The sequence below is a fragment of the Scomber scombrus genome, chromosome 21 (genome assembly GCF_963691925.1).
Source record: "Scomber scombrus chromosome 21, fScoSco1.1, whole genome shotgun sequence".
NCBI lineage: Eukaryota > Metazoa > Chordata > Actinopteri > Scombriformes > Scombridae > Scomber > Scomber scombrus.
Genome location: NC_084990.1, coordinates 25,109,521 through 25,131,636, shown reverse-complemented (window position 1 = coordinate 25,131,636; position 22,116 = coordinate 25,109,521). Strand labels below are relative to the sequence as shown.

General features: G+C 40.8%; 1 protein-coding gene across 1 annotated transcript; it reads left to right on the top strand.

Moving 5' to 3' along the window:
* Positions 1-1,961: 1,961 nt before the first annotated feature.
* Positions 1,962-21,582, top strand: LOC134003180 (scavenger receptor cysteine-rich type 1 protein M130-like). Its single transcript, XM_062442306.1, is given in 14 exon segments — positions 1,962-2,041; positions 4,876-4,905; positions 9,046-9,327; positions 9,834-10,139; positions 10,381-10,662; positions 11,362-11,667; positions 11,811-12,095; positions 12,602-12,907; positions 13,394-13,684; positions 13,774-13,792; positions 14,301-14,677; positions 14,821-15,105; positions 21,203-21,287; positions 21,372-21,582. Coding segments are annotated over 14 exon segments (3,108 nt in total). The 5' UTR covers positions 1,962-1,998.
* Positions 21,583-22,116: the final 534 nt, after the last annotated feature.

The window sequence follows — 22,116 nt, the reverse complement described above, 5'->3', positions numbered from 1 at the left end:
TTACAACAAACAATACAACACTTTTGTGTGATCAGTTTTGTATTAATTGGTTTGTAATTTAGAGGAAGGGAGTAACATTATTATAGTCATATCACATACAGCAAAGTGGAATAATAACCATTACCCCGAGTTTCCCTTCCATTAACCCTCAAAGAAGAAAACCCTCACACACTCCGACCCAAACCTGCTGCTACCCAGGAGTCCAAAGGCCATCACAGACTTCATCAAATGAGTATTGCACAGTTATGAATAATTGCCAATAATATTCTGCATCACACGGGGCACCATTTGTTGGGCCTTGGTTAAAGGTTTGGCTATTAGCAATCATTCATTATGAAAATTAATAAACCCATCAACACAAATTTATAATAGCAGGGCAACACCTTGAAGAACAGGTATGTACTGAGTTATTCATTTAGTAGGTCAGAACATCATCTGGTCAGAGTCACCTTTGACCCTCAGATAGTAAACTGGACCACGTGTGATATAGAGACTGACTGGTTTTCTCTGGGACAAACACAGATCCATTAACATTCCAAGATGAAACCCCAAAAGTGACAATAACTACATAAAAGTAACATAAGACAGATTTTGGTGTCTCCTTCAGACGTCAGAACTTATCGGAGAGACACTCCGACTCACTCTCTTTTCTATCATCAGATCAGAGTCACACAGTCATTAATTAAAAGACACTTCACCAGCCTTAAAGTATAGACACATGGCACATTCCTGAGTTCCTTCTGTGTGTCTGAAACAACACCAATTGAAAGAGAAATGTGTGAAAAAGAAAATTAGTGTAAAATCAGTGGTTTAAACACAATCAGTATAAATTACCTAAAGAAAACCTCTATTGTATCAGTAATTACAGCGATCACAGATAAATGTGTATCTGAAGAACTGTCATTATACTTTCTCCTTTCATAAACACAAATGTTGGTATGAGAATATTACTTAATGTGAGAAAAAGTGTTACATTGATGTTATGTTTACATTGTGCTGATCATCAGTTATGATGATGATGAAAGTCAACCCTATGGCAGGCGCAGGCCCTCCATGGATGAAAGTAGGATCCAAATATTGCATTAATCTCAGTGATGTTTACCCCCAGACATTTAAAACTGGAGTCACTCTCCAAGCTCCTTGGGTATGTGAAATATAAATATATATATATATTGATGTTGATTGATTGATTTATTTTACAGATTTTGATGGCATATCTATTGATTTTTCTATTAAATGAAAGTTTAATACATTTCAATGGAATTGCTTTATAATTAAAAATGTCGTTAATGTTCAGAAGGGCTTAACTCATGTATGCTGCGTAATGTATGACAGTAAGTTGGCATCATGTGTGTAGAGTGTCTGACACACATTCACAGTAAATGGTCTCACAGAGGGGTTTTTTCTTTCTTTTCATTTTGGTAATGAAAGAGAACTAAATAACTAAATAATGTCAAAGATTTATTTTCCAAAATAATCTTATGTTTAGGCGATTTCAGTATTTCTACATTTATTTATTTATATTTTTCTGTGTGAACTGTGGTAAACTTTCATATTTCAGTTTTACTCTGAAGTAGCAGAGCAAAAGAAAATGCTGATAATCAGCAAGCTCGGACTGAGAACGGGAAGAGGGTCAAAAAAGAGTGAAGTGAGAAAACAGAAGGGTGTTTGTGGTTTGTCAGCTTCCTGTTTTAAATCACACACTTTTAGTTTTTAATAATAACAACTCAAATCTTCCTAAACAACAAACAACTGTTTAAAATGAACTAAATGAAGTTATGAGGTTTTTCTGTGACAGAAAGCATCTGAGATTACAGAGAACATATTTGTTACCATGGCAACATGTTTATTGTCGTGTTACTTCCTGTTACTCTGTCAAACTGCTTATCAGAGTAAAATCTTGCTCACGTGAGATAAAAAGAGGAAACAGATCATGTGATCAGCAGAGGAGAGCTATCGAGTCCGTCAGACAGACAGAGACAGACGGTCTACCTGGTCATGGATCACCTGCTGATGGTGTTGGTGTTGCTGTGCAGCTCAGGTAGGACTCTGCTTTAATGATGGATGTGTGAAAGACTCAAAACCTCTTTGATAAAATACTGAATTTAAGTCAAAAGTTCACTGAAGGAAAACTTTATCAGTAAAAAGTAGTGAAATATCTTCAGTTCAGTCCTGATAGTTTCACATCGCTTCTTTTCACAGTTTAATAACTGATGTGTTAACATGGAAGCTGTAGTGGAGGCACACATTATATTTCCAGTGGACCATCTTGTTCCAGAAAAACTGACTTACGAACATTTAGAAGAAAGTTGAACAAATTCAGACTCATACGTAGCTACACAGCAGCCACATAAACCACACTGACGCTCTGATTGCTTAACAGCATGTGAAGTGCATTGATGTAGTGATCTATGCAAATAAACTGCAGACACATCAGGTGGTTAACAGTTTAAATGCTACTCTTGGGCTTAAGAGAAAAGGCAGGTGGGTGAAGGATACAAATGTTTTTTACCTCTTTTATTCCTGTCAACAACGGCAGCTTTTCAGAAAACATCACGATGTGTAAAACATCAGATGTCAGTGGAGATAAAAGATACATGGGAATTATAAATGAATCCATTAATTAAAATTAGCATCTCCTGTGGAAAAATTACTAATAAGTGGATGAGGAACAGGTGAGCAGACAAGGACAGACTGGAGGGACACTGAGGACTGATACAGGACAGGTGTGGAGGGGAAATGGGCTGGAAGGAGAGCAGGAACACAGAAGATAAAACACAGAGCAAACAACCCAAATATCAGTAAGTCAAACCAAATGAGCTAAAGGCAGAGGAAGTATTTGTACTTGTATTTTTCGGGTGACTTTTTACTTTTACTCCCTACATTTAAACACAAATATTACTTTCTACTCATTACATTGTCAAACAGGCTTGTTACTTTCAACCTCTGTGACTTTATTAAAAAGAAGACATGAAGTGCAAATAAGCGATAAAAGCCAGATCTTTGTTTTTCTTTTGGTGTGTTCGCTCTGTGTCGTCTTGGGTGGCTGCCCACATGTGTGCAGACAGTGCAGGAATATGACCAACACATGCTGTGCACTGTTTACAGAGGTGGATTATAACAGTAGTCTGTGACAGTGAGTGAGTCAGTGAGGAGAGATTAACGCCAGCAAAAAACATGAATGCTCGGCAGCGGAGATCCTAGGATCTGGGGGCCAGAAACAAGAACTGTTTCATTTATTCCATTTTTATGAGTCACATTTCAAACAAAATTCAGTGACTGCTATTCACTGCATGATCCAGCAAAAAAGGAAGCCTTCTGATTGGATGGGTCCCCCCCCCCCCACAGCTAAAAGCCAGCATATAAACTGTAATAACTTGAATTGTGATGACAAAAATAAATATCTACATAAAAAAGATGAACAGATCAGAGGAAGAAGGGGGAAGGAGAAACACGTGTTTCTTTAAGTCTCCCGCGTCTTTCCTGGCACAATAACTAGTGAAAAAGCATCGTTTACGATGTGCAGCTTGCTTTTGTCCGACTCGGGTGACGTCATTGGCAGGAAGTGACGTCAGGCGCCTCACAGCCAATCAGGGAAGAGAATCCCCCAGGGGGAATATGGGATTTTGAGTTCTGCTTGATTTTACCCAGACCAGACAAAGCCATCTGCCAGGCTTTGAAGAACCAAACAACAGTGAGTGGGTTCATTCACATTTTGGGAGAAGCAAATTGAATCTAATAATGAAAAAAATCAACTATCATTATCTATGTCTACATGAATATTAAAGTCACCTACTATAATTACTTTATCAGAACTGAGGTCTGTAAAGTTGTCCAGGCTGGGTTAGGGTTAGCATCTGAGGACAACTAACAGACTACACATCTGTTACCATGGCAACGGCAGAGCATTTCTTGTCATGTACAGGACTGGCTGTTGGGAAATATTTTTTTTCTTATCAAATACACGTATTTGAGACACTTCCTGTTTCTCTGACAAACTGTTTCTCACATTTAACCCATCCAGTCATGAAGAAATTCTGACTGTGTCGTACTGATGGTCCATCATGACTGAATTCTGACGATGATGAAAAAAAAGGCAAATATATCAAAATCTGGTCAAAGTTTAGTGAACTGAGCCTTTAACCTGCAGTTAGTGGCTTCAGTGTTGTTTGTCTTCTGGCTGATGAGGAGATACATGAGGAGGAAAAAGGGTAACTAACATACCTAAACATACCTATTTAAGAGTTGATTGTCAATAAAAAAACAACAACAACAATAAGCACAGAACAACAAAACTGAACAAATTATACAGAATTAGTGTGCAGCTCAGGCAGGACTCTGCTTTAATGATGGATGTGTGAAAGATTTCAAAACATCTTTGTAAAATGATTTAAGTCTAAATCCTGCATTCAAAAAATGTATTAGTAGTAATGAAATATCTTATTTTCAGTGTAATGGCTTAGTGAGTCATTGCTGTTTTGAGGTTTCAAGTTTAGCGATTTGACTGTTGTCATCCTGGATTTCAATGTTTCCACGTCTGAATTTTTCTTGTTCTCAGGTCTCTGCTGGAAAAAAATCTCAATCTCAATAAGACTGTCTGGTTTGGTTTTTAGCTCCGTCTTCTAGTTACTGAAAACTGAACATGTTACTTTCACATATTATAACAGTCTGTGGCATATTTGGTAAAACAGATGTAAAGTTATATTGTGATCCACTTTGCAGGTCAGTGGTAAACTGGTCAAATGACTCCTGAGTGAGTTCAATAATCTGTGTTTTCACTGAGATGAGCTCTGAGCTGCTGGAAAGCCTCACAGTGTTTGTTCAGTTCACAGCTCTGCACCAATATTAATATTAATTGTCTGATTTTCTCTCCAGGACTCCAGGCTGAAGATGATCACCAATCAGGTAAAAACAGAGAATGTATGTCATGTGGTCTGGGAACACCTCTGATCCTCCAGGAGGAGCTGGAGGACGTTACTCACACCTCCATCAGTGGTGGACAGTCAATCTATTTGGGTTCATGACCAAATACCCTCAAAACTAACAACTCATAAAATATGTTAACTTAGATAGAGGTAACTTCAGGGTTAACTCTGGGTTTTCCGTCCTACGACGCTGGTTCACTTCTTACCGGGGTAAATCACCATGGTAACTGGTAAATCACCATGTTAACTGGTAAATCACCATGGTAACTTATGCTGAACGGCTTACCTGCTCCGGAGCAGGTTATAGTCAATCAATCAATCAATCAATCTTTATTTGTATAACGCCAAATCACAACAAAGTTATCTCAAAGCTCTTTCCACATAGAGCAGGTTCTAAACCGAACTCTTCAGTTTAATTTAAAGAGACCCAACATTCACACATGAGCAGCACTTGGTGACAGTGGAGAGAAAAAACTCAGAACCAGAGAGAGGAAGGAGAGGAGAGAGAGGAAGGAGAGGAGAGAGAGAGAGAGGAAGGAGAGGAGAGAGAGAGAGAGGAAGGAGAGGAAGGAGAGGAAGGAGAGGAGAGAGAGAAGCACATTGAAGGTCCAGATTACCTGTGAGACAACTCCGGGGAAGAAGTTTATCTTATTGATGCATTAATAGTACACGAATGTTAATGGATATAGATGATGGATAGAGAGAGAGAGGAGCAGTGCATCATGGGAGTCCCCCAGCCTATAGCAGCATAAAGTAGGAGCTGGAACCCTAAACGTAGAGAGGGTGTCTGCCCCCCCGACCCAATCTGGGATATGGTTCCAAAGGAGAGGAACCTGAGAACTGAAGGCTCTGCCTCCTGTTCTACTTTTAGAGATACTAGGAACCACAAGTAGGCCTGCATGCTGGGAGCGCAGTGTTCTAGTAGGTACATAAGGTTCTATGAGCTGGGAGCGCAGTGTTCTAGTAGGTCCATAAGGTTCTATGAGCTGGGAGCGCAGTGTTCTAGTAGGTTCATGAGGTTCTATGAGCTGGGAGCGCAGTGTTCTAGTAGGTTCATGAGGTTCTATGAGCTGGGAGTGAAGTTTTCTAGTAGGTACATAAGGTACTATGAGCTGGGAGCGCAGTGTTCTAGTAGGTACATGAGGTACTATGAGCTGGGAGCGCAGTGTTCTAGTAGGTACATGAGGTTCTATGAGCTGGGAGCGCAGTGTTCTAGTAGGTTCATGAGGTTCTATGAGCTGGGAGCGCAGTGTTCTAGTAGGTTCATGAGGTTCTATGAGCTGGGAGTGAAGTGTTCTAGTAGGTTCATAAGGTTCTATGAGCTGGGAGCGCAGTGTTCCAGTAGGTACATAAGGTACTATGAGCTGGGAGCGCAGTGTTCTAGTAGGTACATGAGGTACTATGAGCTGGGAGCGCAGTGTTCTAGTAGGTTCATGAGGTTCTATGAGCTGGGAGCGCAGTGTTCTAGTAGGTTCATGAGGTTCTATGAGCTGGGAGCGCAGTGTTCTAGTAGGTTCATGAGGTTCTATGAGCTGGGAGTGAAGTGTTCTAGTAGGTTCATAAGGTTCTATGAGCTGGGAGCACAGTGTTCTAGTAGGTTCATAAGGTTCTATGAGCTGAGAGCGCAGTGTTTTAGTAGGTTCATAAGGTTCTATGAGCTGGGAGCACAGTGTTCTAGTAGGTTCATAAGGTTCTATGAGCTGGGAGCGCAGTGTTCTAGTAGGTTCATAAGGTTCTATGAGCTGGGAGCACAGTGTTCTAGTAGGTTCATAAGGTTCTATGAGCTGGGAGCACAGTGTTCTAGTAGGTTCATAAGGTTCTATGAGCTGGGGGCACAGTGTTCTAGTAGGTTCATAAGGTTCTATGAGCTGGGAGAGCAGTGTTCTAGTAGGTTCATAAGGTTCTATGAGCTGGGAGCACAGTGTTCTAGTAGGTTCATAAGGTTCTATGAGCTGGGAGCACAGTGTTCTAGTAGGTTCATAAGGTTCTATGAGCTGGGAGCGCAGTGTTCTAGTAGGTTCATGAGGTTCTATGAGCTGGGAGCGCAGTGTTCTAGTAGGTTCATAAGGTTCTATGAGCTGGGAGCACAGTGTTCTAGTAGGTTCATGAGGTTCTATGAGCTGGGAGCACAGTGTTCTAGTAGGTTCATGAGGTTCTATGAGCTGGGAGCGCAGTGTTCTAGTAGGTTCATGAGGTTCTATGAGCTGGGAGCACAGTGTTCTAGTAAGTTCATGAGGTTCTATGAGCTGGGAGCGCAGTGTTCTAGTAGGTTCATGAGGTTCTATGAGCTGGGAGCACAGTGTTCTAGTAGGTTCATGAGGTTCTATGAGCTGGGAGCGCAGCGTTCTAGGTTCATAAGGTTCTATGAGCTGGGAGCGCAGTGTTCCAGTAGGTTCATGAGGTTCTTTAAGATATGATGGAGCCTGACCATTAAGAGCTTTAAAAGTGAGGAGAAGGATTTTAAATTCTATTCTAGATTTTACAGGAAGTCGATGCAGTGAAGCTAAAATAGGAGTAATGTGATCTCTCTTTCTAGTTTTATCAGAACTCGTGCAGCTGCATTCTGGACCAGCTGGAGAGTCTTTAACCATTAGTTAAAGTCTTTAGAGATTTATTAGGACAGCCAGATAATAATGAATTACAATAATCCAGCCTAGAAGTAACAAATGCATGGATTAGTTTTTCAGCATCATTTTCAGACAGATGTGTCTAATTTTTGAAATGTTACGCAGATGAAAAAAGTCAGTCCTTGAAATTAGTTTTATATGGGAATTAAAGGACAAATCCTGGTCAAATATAACTCCTAGGTTCCTTACAGTGGTGCTGGAGGCCAAAGTAATGCCATCCAGAGTAGTAATAATATCATTAGATAATGTGTTTCTGAGGTGTTTAGGGCCAAGCACAATAACTTAATTTCAGTTTAATAGCAGGAAATTGCAGGTCTTCCAGGCCTTTATATCCTTAATGCATGTTTGTAGTTTAGTTAACTGGTTGATTTCATCAGGCCTTATTGATAGATATAATTGAGTATCGTCTGCATAACAATGAACATTTATTGAGTGTTTCCGAATAATGTTTTTTCCTAAAGGAAGGAGAATAGTATAACTAAAGGAAACATATATAAGGAGAATAGTATAACTAAAGGAAGCATATATAAGGAGAATAGTATAACTAAAGGAAGCATATATAAGGAGAATAGTATTAACTAAAGGAAACATATATAAGGAGAATAGTATAACTAAAGGAAACATATATAAGGAGAATAGTATAACTAAAGGAAACATATATAAGGAGAATAGTATAACTAAAGGAAGCATATATAAGGAGAATAGTATAACTAAAGGAAGCATATATAAGGAGAATAGTATTAACTAAAGGAAGCATATATAAGGAGAATAGTATTAACTAAAGGAAGCATATATAAGGAGAATAGTATTAACTAAAGGAAGCATATATAAGGAGAATAGTATAACTAAAGGAAGCATATATAAGGAGAATAGTATAACTAAAGGAAGCATATATAAGGAGAATAGTATTAACTAAAGGAAGCATATATAAGGAGAATAGTATAACTAAAGGAAGCATATATAAGGAGAATAGTATAACTAAAGGAAGCATATATAAGGAGAATAGTATAACTAAAGGAAGCATATATAAGGAGAATAGTATTAACTAAAGGAAGCATATATAAGGAGAATAGTATTGGTCCAAGCACTGAACCCTGAGGAACACCATGTCTAACTTTTGTTTGCATGGAGGATTTATCATTAACATTTACAAACTGAAATCTATCAGATAAATAGGATTTAAACCAGTTTAATGCTGTTCCTTTAATGCCAATTAAATGTTCAAGTCTCTGTAACAGGGTTTGATGATCAATAGTGTTGAAGGCAGCACTAAGATCTAACGGGACGAGGACAGAGAGAAGTCCATTGTCTGATGAAGTTAAAAGGTCATTAGTAACTTTTATTAGTGCAGTATCTGTGCTATGATGAGCTCTAAATCCAGACTATTGTTTGTAGTTAGCAGGAAATTAGAAAATGCACTAATTACTTTCAAATTCACTTTTCAAACTAACTCACTTTATTATTTTACTGATGACTCTCTTGTTTCTGTTCAGAGTTCAGGTTGGTGGGAGGAGCCAGTCGCTGTGCAGGTACACTGGAGCTGAAACATGGAGAGTGGAGATCAGTGAGTCCCTTTCTCTGGACCCGGAAGGAAGCAGATATAATATGCAGATATTTGGACTGTGGCTCTGCTGTTTCAACAAGAAGCAGAAATGTAGACTCAGACAGATCTGTATGGAGGATCATATCTTACTGTCTTCATTTTGGATCTGCACTGAGGGACTGTGTATCATCATCATATTTATCGTCCTCCATCGTGGAGATCACCTGCTCAGGTAAGTCCATCAGTGACTTCATCTCTGACAGTAATATTGTCCTTCCTCTGTCACAGTGATAGTTGGTGGTTTCCATTGGACTGAACTGTAAACTTATCCAGGACGACAGCATCCTAAAGGGTAGAGAAGTTAGCTTGTTCCTGGAGGCTCATTGATTCAAACTGAGACAATCTGCACCTTTTAGGATATTCACACTACAAGAGAAAGCAGCAGTAGTAGCAGTTTAGAGTTACAATATACTGTATGTATATGGTGTTTAATCATTTGTATTAACACAGTGTAAACAGAGCAGTTTGCTGCTCTCTGTCAGCTCAGTGTCAGAACCATGATCAGATGTACTGACTTCACACTAGGGATCAGTTTCATTAGGATTTGATCAATACCACTACTCTTATCAATACCTCTTATTGATCCGGTTCTTTATCAATACCAATAAAAAAGCTTTATTGGTATGAATGTTGCAGTTAATTATTCCCAAAACTAATGATGGTCCTCTCTCTCTCCAGACTCTGTCAGGCTGGTGAATGGGACTAGTCGGTGTTCAGGCAGACTGGAGGTGAAGTCTGAGCAGTCGTGGTCCTCAGTGTGTGAAGCTGACTTTGACCAGCAGGATGCAGAGGTGGTCTGTAGGGAGCTTGGCTGTGAGGCTCCTTCAGTCCTCCAGGGGGCGCTCTATGGAGAAGTGGAGGCTCCAATGTGGACCAAAGAGTTCCAGTGTGGAGGCCATGAGTCTGCTATCCTGGACTGTAGAAGATCAGACTCAGCTAGAAGAACCTGCTCACCTGGTAAAGCTGTTGGACTCACCTGCTCAGGTAGAAGAGGAGCTGCAGCTTTGATTTGTCTTCATTTCTGTTCTAATGAAACTCACTTTATTCTTTTACTGATGACTCTCTTGTTTCTGTTCTAATGAAACTCACTTTATTCTTTTACTGATGACTCTCTTGTTTCTGTTCTAATAAAACTCACTTTATTCTTTTACTGATGACTCTCTTGTTTCTGTTCTAATGAAACTCACTTTATTCTTTTACTGATGACTCTCTTGTTTCTGTTCAGAGCCTGTCAGGTTGGTGGGAGGAGCCAGTCGCTGTGCAGGTACACTGCACCTGAAATATGGGGAGTGGAGACCAGTTAGTTCCTCTCGCTGGACCCTGAAGGAAGCATATATAATATGTAGATCCCTGGATTGTGGCTCTGCTGTTTCAACAAGAAGCAGAAATGAATACTCATACAGATCGGTATGGAGGATCAGTTCTGACTGTGTTCAGTCTGGATCTGCACTGAGGGACTGTGTATCATCAGATTCCTCTGACTTCATCATGGAAATCACCTGCTCAGGTAAGTCCATCAGTGACATCATCTCTGACAGTAATATTCTCCTTCCTCTGTCACAGTGATAGTTGGTGGTTTCCATTGGACTGAACTGTAAACTTATCCAGGACGACAGCATCCTAAAGGGTAGAGAAGTTAGCTTGTTCCTGGAGGCTCATTGATTCAAACTGAGACAATCTGCACCTTTAAGGATATTCACACTACAAGAGAAAGCAGCAGTAGTAGCAGTTAACAGTTACAATATACTGTATGTATATGGTGTTTCGGTGGAGTTATTATGTGACCGTTGGAAGTTATGAATCTGATCGAGTAGCTATGATATGTGGAGTTCCTCAGGGGTTAGTTGCATGAAAACAGGAGGAGTCTAATTCAGATTAGCTGTAGCTTCATCCATTATTCTACTGTGAACAGAGTTATGAGGGGCGTGACTACCTAATAACAGAGAGACTCCTCCTTTTAAACTTCTACATCTTCTTTATTTTCTGATACCATGCATTTCTGTCCACCACTGGGTCATTCTAAATAAGACATTTTCAAATCCTACAACTAACATAACATATTTTCTCTAGATAAAGACTTGAGTCAGGGTATGAATGTGCTCTCTCTCTTCATCAGTTGTTACTTTCAAATTGAGAAAAAGCTTTATTGGTATGAATGTTGCAGTTAAATATTCCCAAAACTAATGATGGTCCTCTCTCTCTCCAGACTCTGTCAGGCTGGTGAATGGGACTAGTCTGTGTTCAGGCAGACTGGAGGTGAAGTCTGAGCAGTCGTGGTCCTCAGTGTGTGAAGCTGACTTTGACCAGCAGGATGCAGAGGTGGTCTGTAGGGATCTTGGCTGTGGGGCTCCTTTAGTCCTCCAGGGGGCGCTCTATGGAGAAGTGGAGGCTCCAATGTGGACCAAAGAGTTCCAGTGTGGAGGCAATGAGTCTGCTCTCCTGGACTGTAGAAGATCAGACTCAGCTAGAAGAACCTGCTCACCTGGTAAAGCTGTTGGACTCACCTGCTCAGGTAGAAGAGGAGCTGGAGCTTTGATTTGTCTTCATTTCTGTTCTAATGAAACTCACTTTATTCTTTTACTGATGACTCTCTTGTTTCTGTTCTAATGAAACTCACTTTATTCTTTTACTGATGACTCTCTTGTTTCTGTTCAGAGCCTGTCAGGTTGGTGGGAGGAGCCAGTCGCTGTGCAGGTACACTGGAGGTGAAACATGGAGAGTGGAGACCAGTGATGAGTGACTCTGACTGGACCCTGAAGAAAGCAGATGTAATATGTAGATATTTGGACTGTGGCTCTGCTGTTTCAATAAGAAGCAGAAATGAAGCCTCAGACAGATCTGTATGGTGGATCAGCTCTAACTTACTTCATTCTGGATCTGAGCTGAGGGACTGTGTATCATCACATTCCTCTTCCTCCATCTTGGAGCTCACCTGCTCAGGTAAGTCCATCAGTGACATCATCTCTGACAGTAATATTGTCCTTCCTCTGTCACAGTGATAGTTGGTGGTTTCCATTGGACTGAACTGTAAACTTATCCAGGACGACAGCATCCTAAAGGGTAGAGAAGTTAGCTTGTTCCTGGAGGCTCATTGATTCAAACTGAGACAATCTGCACCTTTAAGGATATTCACACTACAAGAGAAAGCAGCAGTAGTAGCAGTTTAGAGTTACAATATACTGTATGTATATGGTGTTTAATCATTTGTATTAACACAGTGTAAACAGAGCAGTTTGCTGCTCTCTGTCAGCTCAGTGTCAGAACCATGATCAGATGTACTGACTTCACACTAGGGATCAGTTTCATTAGGATTTTATCAATACTACTACTCTTATCAATACCTCTTATTGATCCGGTTCTTTATCAATACCAATAAAAAAGCTTTATTGGTATGAATGTTGCAGTTAAATATTCCCAAAACTAATGATGGTCCTCTCTCTCTCCAGACTCTGTCAGGCTGGTGAATGGGACTAGTCTGTGTTCAGGCAGACTGGAGGTGAAGTCTGAGCAGTCGTGGTCCTCAGTGTGTGAAGCTGACTTTGACCAGCAGGATGCAGAGGTGGTCTGTAGGGAGCTTGGCTGTGGGGCTCCTTCAGTCCTCCAGGGGGCGCTCTATGGAGAAGTGGAGGCTCCAATGTGGACCAAAGAGTTCCAGTGTGGAGGCAATGAGTCTGCTCTCCTGGACTGTAGAAGATCAGACTCAGCTAGAAGAACCTGCTCACCTGGTAAAGCTGTTGGACTCACCTGCTCAGGTAGAAGAGGAGCTGCAGCTTTGATTTGTCTTCATTTCTGTTCTAATGAAACTCACTTTATTCTTTTACTGATGACTCTCTTGTTTCTGTTCTAATGAAACTCACTTTATTCTTTTACTGATGACTCTCTTGATTCTGTTCTAATGAAACTCACTTTATTCTTTTACTGATGACTCTCTTGTTTCTGTTCTAATGAAACTCACTTTATTCTTTTACTGATGACTCTCTTGTTTCTGTTCTAATGAAACTCACTTTATTCTTTTACTGATGACTCTCTTGATTCTGTTCTAATGAAACTCACTTTATTCTTTTACTGATGACTCTCTTGTTTCTGTTCTAATGAAACTCACTTTATTCTTTTACTGATGACTCTCTTGATTCTGTTCTAATGAAACTCACTTTATTCTTTTACTGATGACTCTCTTGTTTCTGTTCTAATGAAACTCACTTTATTCTTTTACTGATGACTCTCTTGTTTCTGTTCAGAGCCTGTCAGGTTGGTGGGAGGAGCCAGTCGCTGTGCAGGTACACTGGAGATGAAACATGGAGAGTGGAGACCAGTAGAGCATTATGACTGGACCATGAAGGAAGCAGACGTAATATGTAGATATATGGACTGTGGCTCTGCTGTTTCAACAAGAAGCAGAAGCGCCTCATACAGATCTGTATGGAGCATCAGTTCTGACTGTGTTCAGTCTGGATCTGCACTGAGGGACTGTGTATCATCAGATTCCTCTTCCTCCATCTTGGAGATCACCTGCTCAGGTAAGTCCATCAGTGACATCATCTCTGACAGTAATATTTTCCTTCCTCTGTCACAGTGATAGTTGGTGGTTTCCATTGGACTGAACTGTAAACTTATCCAGGACGACAGCATCCTAAAGGGTAGAGAAGTTAGCTTGTTCCTGGAGGCTCATTGATTCAAACTGAGACAATCTGCACCTTTAAGGATATTCACACTACAAGAGAAAGCAGCAGTAGTAGCAGTTAACAGTTACAATATACTGTATGTATATGGTGTTTCGGTGGAGTTATTATGTGACCGTTGGAAGTTATGAATCTGATCGAGTAGCTATGATATGTGGAGTTCCTCAGGGGTTAGTTGCATGAAAACAGGAGGAGTCTAATTCAGATTAGCTGTAGCTTCATCCATTATTCTACTGTGAACAGAGTTATGAGGGGCGTGACTACCTAATAACAGAGAGACTCCTCCTTTTAAACTTCTACATCTTCTTTATTTTCTGATACCATGCATTTCTGTCCACCACTGGGTCATTCTAAATAAGACATTTTCAAATCCTACAACTAACATAACATATTTTCTGTAGATAAAGACTTGAGTCAGGGTATGAATGTGCTCTCTCTCTTCATCAGTTGTTACTTTCAAATTGAGAAAAAGCTTTATTGGTATGAATGTTGCAGTTAAATATTCCCAAAACTAATGATGGTCCTCTCTCTCTCCAGACTCTGCCAGGCTGGTGAATGGGACTAGTCTGTGTTCAGGCAGACTGGAGGTGAAGTCTGAGCAGTCGTGGTCCTCAGTGTGTGAAGCTGACTTTGACCAGCAGGATGCAGAGGTGGTCTGTAGGGAGCTAGGCTGTGGGGCTCCTTCAGTCCTCCAGGGGGCGCTCTATGGAGAAGTGGAGGCTCCAATGTGGACCAAAGAGTTCCAGTGTGGAGGCCATGAGTCTGCTCTCCTGGACTGTAGAAGATCAGACTCAACTAGAAGAACCTGCTCACCTGGTAAAGCTGTTGGACTCACCTGCTCAGGTAGAAGAGGAGCTGCAGCTTTGATTTGTCTTCATTTCTGTTCTAATGAAACTCACTTTATTCTTTTACTGATGACTCTCTTGTTTCTGTTCTAATGAAACTCACTTTATTCTTTTACTGATGACTCTCTTGTTTCTGTTCAGATCCTGTCAGGTTGGTGGGAGGAGCCAGTCGCTGTGCAGGTACACTGGAGGTGAAACATGGAGAGTGGAGACCAGTGATGAGTGACTCTGACTGGACCCTGAAGAAAGCAGATGTAATATGTAGATATTTGGACTGTGGCTCTGCTGTTTCAATAAGAAGCAGAAATGAAGCCTCAGACAGATCTGTATGGTGGATCATATCTGACTGTCTTCAGTCTGGATCTGACCTGAGGGACTGTGTATCCTCAGGTTCCTCTTCCTCCATTGTGGAGCTCACCTGCTCAGGTAAGTCCATCAGTGACATCATCTCTGACAGTAATATTTTCCTTCCTCTGTCACAGTGATAGTTGGTGGTTTCCATTGGACTGAACTGTAAACTTATCCAGGACGACAGCATCCTAAAGGGTAGAGAAGTTAGCTTGTTCCTGGAGGCTCATTGATTCAAACTGAGACAATCTGCACCTTTAAGGATATTCACACTACAAGAGAAAGCAGCAGTAGTAGCAGTTTAGAGTTACAATATACTGTATGTATATGGTGTTTAATCATTTGTATTAACACAGTGTAAACAGAGCAGTTTGCTGCTCTCTGTCAGCTCAGTGTCAGAACCATGATCAGATGTACTGACTTCACACTAGGGATCAGTTTCATTAGGATTTCATCAATACTACTACTCTTATCAATACCTCTTATTGATCTGGTTCTTCATCAATACTCTTATCAGCTCTTTATATTATTATTAAATTATTACTATATTAAAATTATAATTAATGAAAGTCATGAATCCACAACAGGACTATAATGTATTTATATTTTAGAGTTAAAAATACAGAGTTTGCTGACATCAACAACAATGTTTACAACAGTGTCCCAATATGAACTCAATAATATCTCCATGGAAACAAGCAGAACCCAAAACCAGATTTTACCATCCAATAATCTCACACCTTGTTTTCTTCAAGTACTGATAAAAGAACTGAGCTTAAAAATACCTCAGGTTTTTAACTGGTTAATACTGGTTCCAGTTCAGAAGCAGGTTTCAGGGGGCATCCCTACCTCAGACCAGTGTTAATAATTACAGTTCTCTGTAGTCTGAGCTGAGGTCTGATAGCATGAGCTGCTACTGCTGAAAGCAATAATCTGACAGAGGAAAACAGGAGGAGTCTAATTCAGATTAGCTGTAGTTTCATCCATTATTCTACTGTGAACAGAGTAATGAGGGGCGTGATTACCTAATAATAGAGAGACTCCTGCTTTTAAAGTACTACGTAGGCAATATTCTCAACCCTTACTCTCCATTCAAATAATCCAAAAAAGTGTTGAGTTGCTTTTTCCCCTGTGCTGATGGTTTAGAGGACTGGTTGAAATGAAGCACTCAGTCTGTTTATCATGAACTGAAGTGAGGAGTGATACAGTCACTTATATCTGTGTTGTCATGTCTCTCCAGGTCAGCAGGAGTTAGACGTCAGGACCGCAGGAGAACACTGAGATGGATTATTATCATCCCAGTTCGTCCAGCTGAAGAGGAAAGAGCCTAAGGAGCAGAGTAGGACCTCCAAGGAGCCACACAAGCCCTCAGAAGCAGAAAATCATGTTTGGTTTCCTGCCTCCTCTCATTCTCTGGTCTTTTCAGCCCAGTATGGCGATGAATGACGTCCATGTTGGTTGATTCCGCAGCTTCTGATTTACATCCAGCACTAACGCTGGATGATTGATGATTGATGAGTTTATATCTTTTTCTTTCACTGCCTCTTATATTCTATATACTACTTATTCAGCTTTAATGCATTACTACTATATTCAAAATAAGAGATTTTTGAGATAAAGAAACTGAGAAAATCAAAATTGAGTGAAATCAAATGTTTTATCTTTGTTTTGCTGTTCCTTGTGTTTCTGCTGAATGTTCACTCATCCCTCATTTATTGTATGTTACAGCTTCATGCTAATAAATCTAATGCATCAATAACACTTTTACACCTTTTTTATTCATTTGTTTGTAATTTACAGGAAGGGAGTAACAACATTATACTCATATATATGATATACAGTAAAGAAGAACACAAAAACTTGCTCCTAAACAGGAGTCCAAAGGCCATCATGGACTTCCTCCGTCATCCCAAATGGTATCAACAGAAATAACTAAGCAAATACACATATGTACATTTATGAAGTGACCAAAGAGTGTACATACAGTATACTATGTACATGTATGATATGCATATAAATATATAACCTGAAGGGGAGAAAACTAAACAAGCAGAATCTAAGAAAAAGAAAAAAGTAAAAAAATGTATAATAGCACTGATTCTCTGGAAGAGCGTAATTGTGCTGTGACCAGTACATGAGGTGGTTTCCAGTCACACGATACCAGCTAACCATTAACGCTCATCATTTACAGTTAGCTTCAATACTGCGGACATTAACAAACCATATGATAAAAAGTTCCAATGATAATAATAATAATAACAATAATTTAAAAAAAAAACAATAAAAATATTAAGAATATAAAATGCATTTTATTTATAGGCGCCTTACAAGACACATGAAAACAACAACAGCACATCAAACATAATAAAATCAACTGAAAAAGCCCGGTCTCCCCTGAGCTTTAGCTTGGATCTGGGCACAACTAAAAGCGACTGGTCATGGTGGAGGTACATGTGTTTCAATCCCTCAGATAAGTTGGCACTCTGAGATCTTGAGTGGAGAAGGGGCTACTAATCACTTCCTTGGGGTCGTCAGGTGGGCACCCTCCATTGATGTTTCGTTGATAGACTCACAACACCTCCAGAGTTCTCAACAGCATCACCTAGCATCCCAGGTGCACTCCCCTCAGCTTTCACCCCTCTTGCTGGTCATTTCGCAGCCCAGACGGAATCCTTTCTTTTCAGCCAGATCCAGCTGCTACTTCGTTCTGCATCCTCTGACAGTGACCTCACTGTTTGCCATCTTCTTCAGGAGCTTAGATGTTGAGGTGGCTATAAACCCTCTACAGCCAACCTCTACCGGGTTGACCTTGGTCCGCCAGCCTCGTTGTTCTGCCTCTGCTGCTAAGTCAGTATATGTCAATCTCTTGCGTTCACACACTTCATCAACCGCAACCTCCGACAGGACAGTTAACTCCAGTATGTGAAGGGACTTCTGCGAGGTTGACCATCGGATCATATCCAGTCTGAGGTTAGTTGTGATTATCTCTGTCAGAGCCTTTGGCCTAGGTCAACCTGCATTTTTCAGTCCTGGACGGCATCCAGGAGGGTCTCCAAGGAAGTTGTCCAGCTTCCACAAAGGAGATGGTGTTTGGGAAACTGGACGTCGGGGGAGGGAGGGCATTGGTGGTGGATATCCTTCGCTCCAAGGTAGTGGCCAGTTGTTGCAGGACACTGTTGTGCCTCTTTGCGAGAGACTGATTTTGCAGCCAGTAAGAATATGCTGTAATGTTCACGAATTTTCCTTGCATGATGGATATGCTCCTTAACTTGCTGGGTTTCAACTTCATCCTTGCCCAAGTTATGTTGGTGTTAATCTTATTCAGCAGCCACTTGGTACATGCGATGGTTGAGGTGAGGGTGGTCATATCAACCATATAGGCGCGAATGGGAGTTAGGCGCTGTCCAGAGTGCAGATGTTCTCCTCCTACCACCTATTTGGGTGTTCGAATGATTGCTTCCATAGCCGGGTCAGTGAAAAACAAGGGTTGGCAAGATGAGAAATTCAAAAATGTATTAAAAAATAGTTTTAAAAGCAGCATCAGGTTTATTAATATGTATATTTTGTGTTTCTGTTGGTTTTGTGTCATTTAAAATGACATTTGCAACATTTGTTTTTACCAAAAGTAAGACTGAATGCTCCTGAAAAGGTCCCATGGTGTAACCACAAAGAATGATAAATATTGGATATTTGAATCACCTACAGTGTGTTTAATCGGACAATAGGAATTTTGAATAATGTATCTTTAAAAGATGTGCGTGGGCAGAAAGAGAGAGGAACTGGTTCCAGTCCTCCATCATGAGTTCAGTGGTTCTGGCTCAGAGATGATGTTATTATATTATAAAGAGATCAGGTGGTTCAGATGATATTATTTTATTATGATCTCAATCTCCTGTTATAAGGCCTTCTTCACAATTTTAACAAAATAGCCTCTTAAATGGTGCTTGCACTTTGTGACACATCATGTGTATAATGTAAGATCATGCCAAACTAGTTGAAATGGTGTTTTATTGAGAATTTGAGCATTTTTTAAGAAAGTGTAATTTCTTTGGTTCAAGTTTTGATGGTTACACCACTTAAAGTCCGTGAGCCAGGGCCTCAAAATATGGAAACCGTTACAGAAAAAGTGGCAAAGGCTACCATACCATTTCTGAAAGCCTGGAATCTCAGCTTTTCAATGATGTATGATGGCCATCTGACAAGAGTAGCTGTTTTGAGTTAACACACATAATGTAAACTAAGGTTGAGAAAAATAATGCGTATAAATCAAGCAGAACACTGACAGCTGAAAATCTATATTGGACATATTGGAATATTTTTTTTATTTTGTTATGTTTGGTATCATTTTAAAGGGGAGACTCTGGACTTTGATTTAAATCCCTTTGTGAACATTTTGGATAAGTACAGCCAACCCTGGAGCTCTTCAAACTTTTAATCACACACATTTTCCTGCCATTTCCGCCTAAGTCATCTTTGTCTTTTAATCCTGTGGCACCAGGGAGCATCAAAGAAACAAAATCCAAACACTGAAATACTGGTATGACCCTAAGGATTCAGAAAATGTATCATTTACCCATATTATCTGATTTGGAGGGGGTGATTTTCAGTGTTATATCAGACATGGCGTTTGAGAAAATAATGCCTATAAATTAAGCAGAACACTGACATAGCTGAAAATCTAAAAAACGGTATAACAAATAACAAATGAGACATGGATTCCTATGTTTTAAGGTGTGGTAAACCCAATTATGACATTGCCATTACTGAAAAAGGTCAAGGTCATGACTTTTAGGCATGATCAATGACATTTTATGACATTTTCGTACCGATTGCATCATTCAAGGCCACGACACTAATCAAACTCCTCGTCGGAATCCTCATCAGAGGAATAGGATTGTTTCTCATCAGCAAAGTCATCCTTCTGGTTTTTGCACTGTCTTGCATGGCATAGGTCAGTGCAGGCCAAGTTGTTGGCAACACACTGACATGATGGAGTGACACAGTCCCTCTTGCATGAGCAGGACAGAAACTCAAGTACTGCTTGTGGACCATTGGAGACATTGAACCAGTCTATGGAGAGCTGCAAGTCACCATCTTGGTCCACTCTAGACCACCCATGCTCAACTGGGGAAGGAACTTCAGGGTTGTTCTCGAGGCATCTTCTCCAGATAGCACCTTGATAGTTAGCTCTGAGACAGTGCTTCCTGAGAGAATCTGAGCATGGAGGTAACTGCCAGGATTCTACGCCTTTCTTTGCACAAAAAAGTGCATACCTCATTTCATTGATGTTGGTGATTCTGGACGGTCCTCTCTCTCTCCAGACTCTGTCAGGCTGGTGAATGGGACTAGTCTGTGTTCAGGCAGACTGGAGGTGAAGTCTGAGCAGTCGTGGTCCTCAGTGTGTGAAGCTGACTTTGACCAGCAGGATGCAGAGGTGGTCTGTAGGGAGCTTGGCTGTGGGGCTCCTTCAGTCCTCCAGGGGGCGCTCTATGGAGAAGTGGAGGCTCCAATGTGGACCAAAGAGTTCCAGTGTGGAGGCAATGAGTCTGCTCTCCTGGACTGTAGAAGATCAGACTCAGCTAGAAGAACCTAGAAGCTAGAAGGAGCTGCAGCTTTGATTTGTCTTCATTTCTGTTCTAATGAAACTCACTTTATTCTTTTACTGATGACTCTCTTGTTTCTGTTCAGATCCTGTCAGGTTGGTGGGAGGAGCCAGTCGCTGTGCAGGTACACTGGAGGTGAAACATGGAGAGTGGAGACCAGTAGAGCATTATGACTGGACCCTGAAGGAAGCAGATATAATATGTAAATATTTGGACTGTGGCTCTGCTGTTTCTTCAGAAGCCAGAAATGAAACCTCAGACAGATCTGTATGGAGGATCAACCCTTACTGTCTTTATTTTGGATCTGACCTGAGGGACTGTGTATTTTCATCAGTTTACTCTTCATTCATCATGGAGCTCACCTGCTCAGGTACGTCCATCAGTGACATCATCTCTGACAGTTATATTTTCCTTCCTCTGTCACAGTGATAGTTGGTGGTTTCCATTGGACTGAACTGGAAACTTATCCAGGACGACAGCAACATTCAACTTCTCAAAGAAGAAGAAAGATTCATCATCTCTCTGTATTTACAGACCTGCTGCTTCAGCCAATCATCTCTCTTTATTTACAGACCTGCTGCTTCAGCCAATCATCTCTGTGTATTCTACCATGGACGGGGTCTCCGGGGCCCAGCAGCAGGGGTTTCAGGTTCTCCAGGGCTCCAACTTCACCATCAGCTGCTCCGTCCAGCCTCAGTACCCAGGAGGCTCCTTCCAGCTCACCTTCACCTCCTCCAACACAACATACAACTACACCCAGCCAGCTGTCAATCACTCTGCTGACTTCCTGTTTCCTGCTGCAGACCCCGCCCACCAAGGAAACTACAGCTGTGTTTATGGCGTCTATGTTTTTTCTCATAACTTCTCCTCTGAGAGCCGTCTGCTCTCTCTCACTGTCACAGGTAAGCTGAAGCAGACTGTGAAGCTCAGTCCAACTGAGACGTCACACTGACTTTGTTTCCATGTTTGATAAAAAGTCATGAGGCAGCAGGAGCAACCCAGCGACCTACAGAGAGCTGAGTCACAATGTGATGAAGGAGCTGTAAACTGTTTCCTTCCCGGCTTCTTTAACATTAGTCAACCATAACAACTGTGTTGGAGTGGAAAGTAAAAGTGAAGCCATATAAGCACTATAATGATAATAAACAGGGCTTTACATGATGAACTCAGAGCTTCACCAGGATCACATCTGATTTAACTGCATGTAAAGATGTTGACTGTTAACAATCAGTTGAATCATTTTAACCAGACAGGAGCTTTAAGGAGAGAATCAGCAGACTTTCATTCATTCTTTCAAAGCAGCTGTGAACACATTAGTGTTTTTTGTTGAACATCATCAGCATACAGAGAGGATCAGATGAACTTATTCTCTAAGAGCTGAATCAACAAGCTGCTTCAGACTTCACTGATTTTAGGAGATTTAACATCAGTAAAGTTTCTGTTTGATGGGAGCTGTTGTCCTCATGATGTCATGTGATCTAATGTG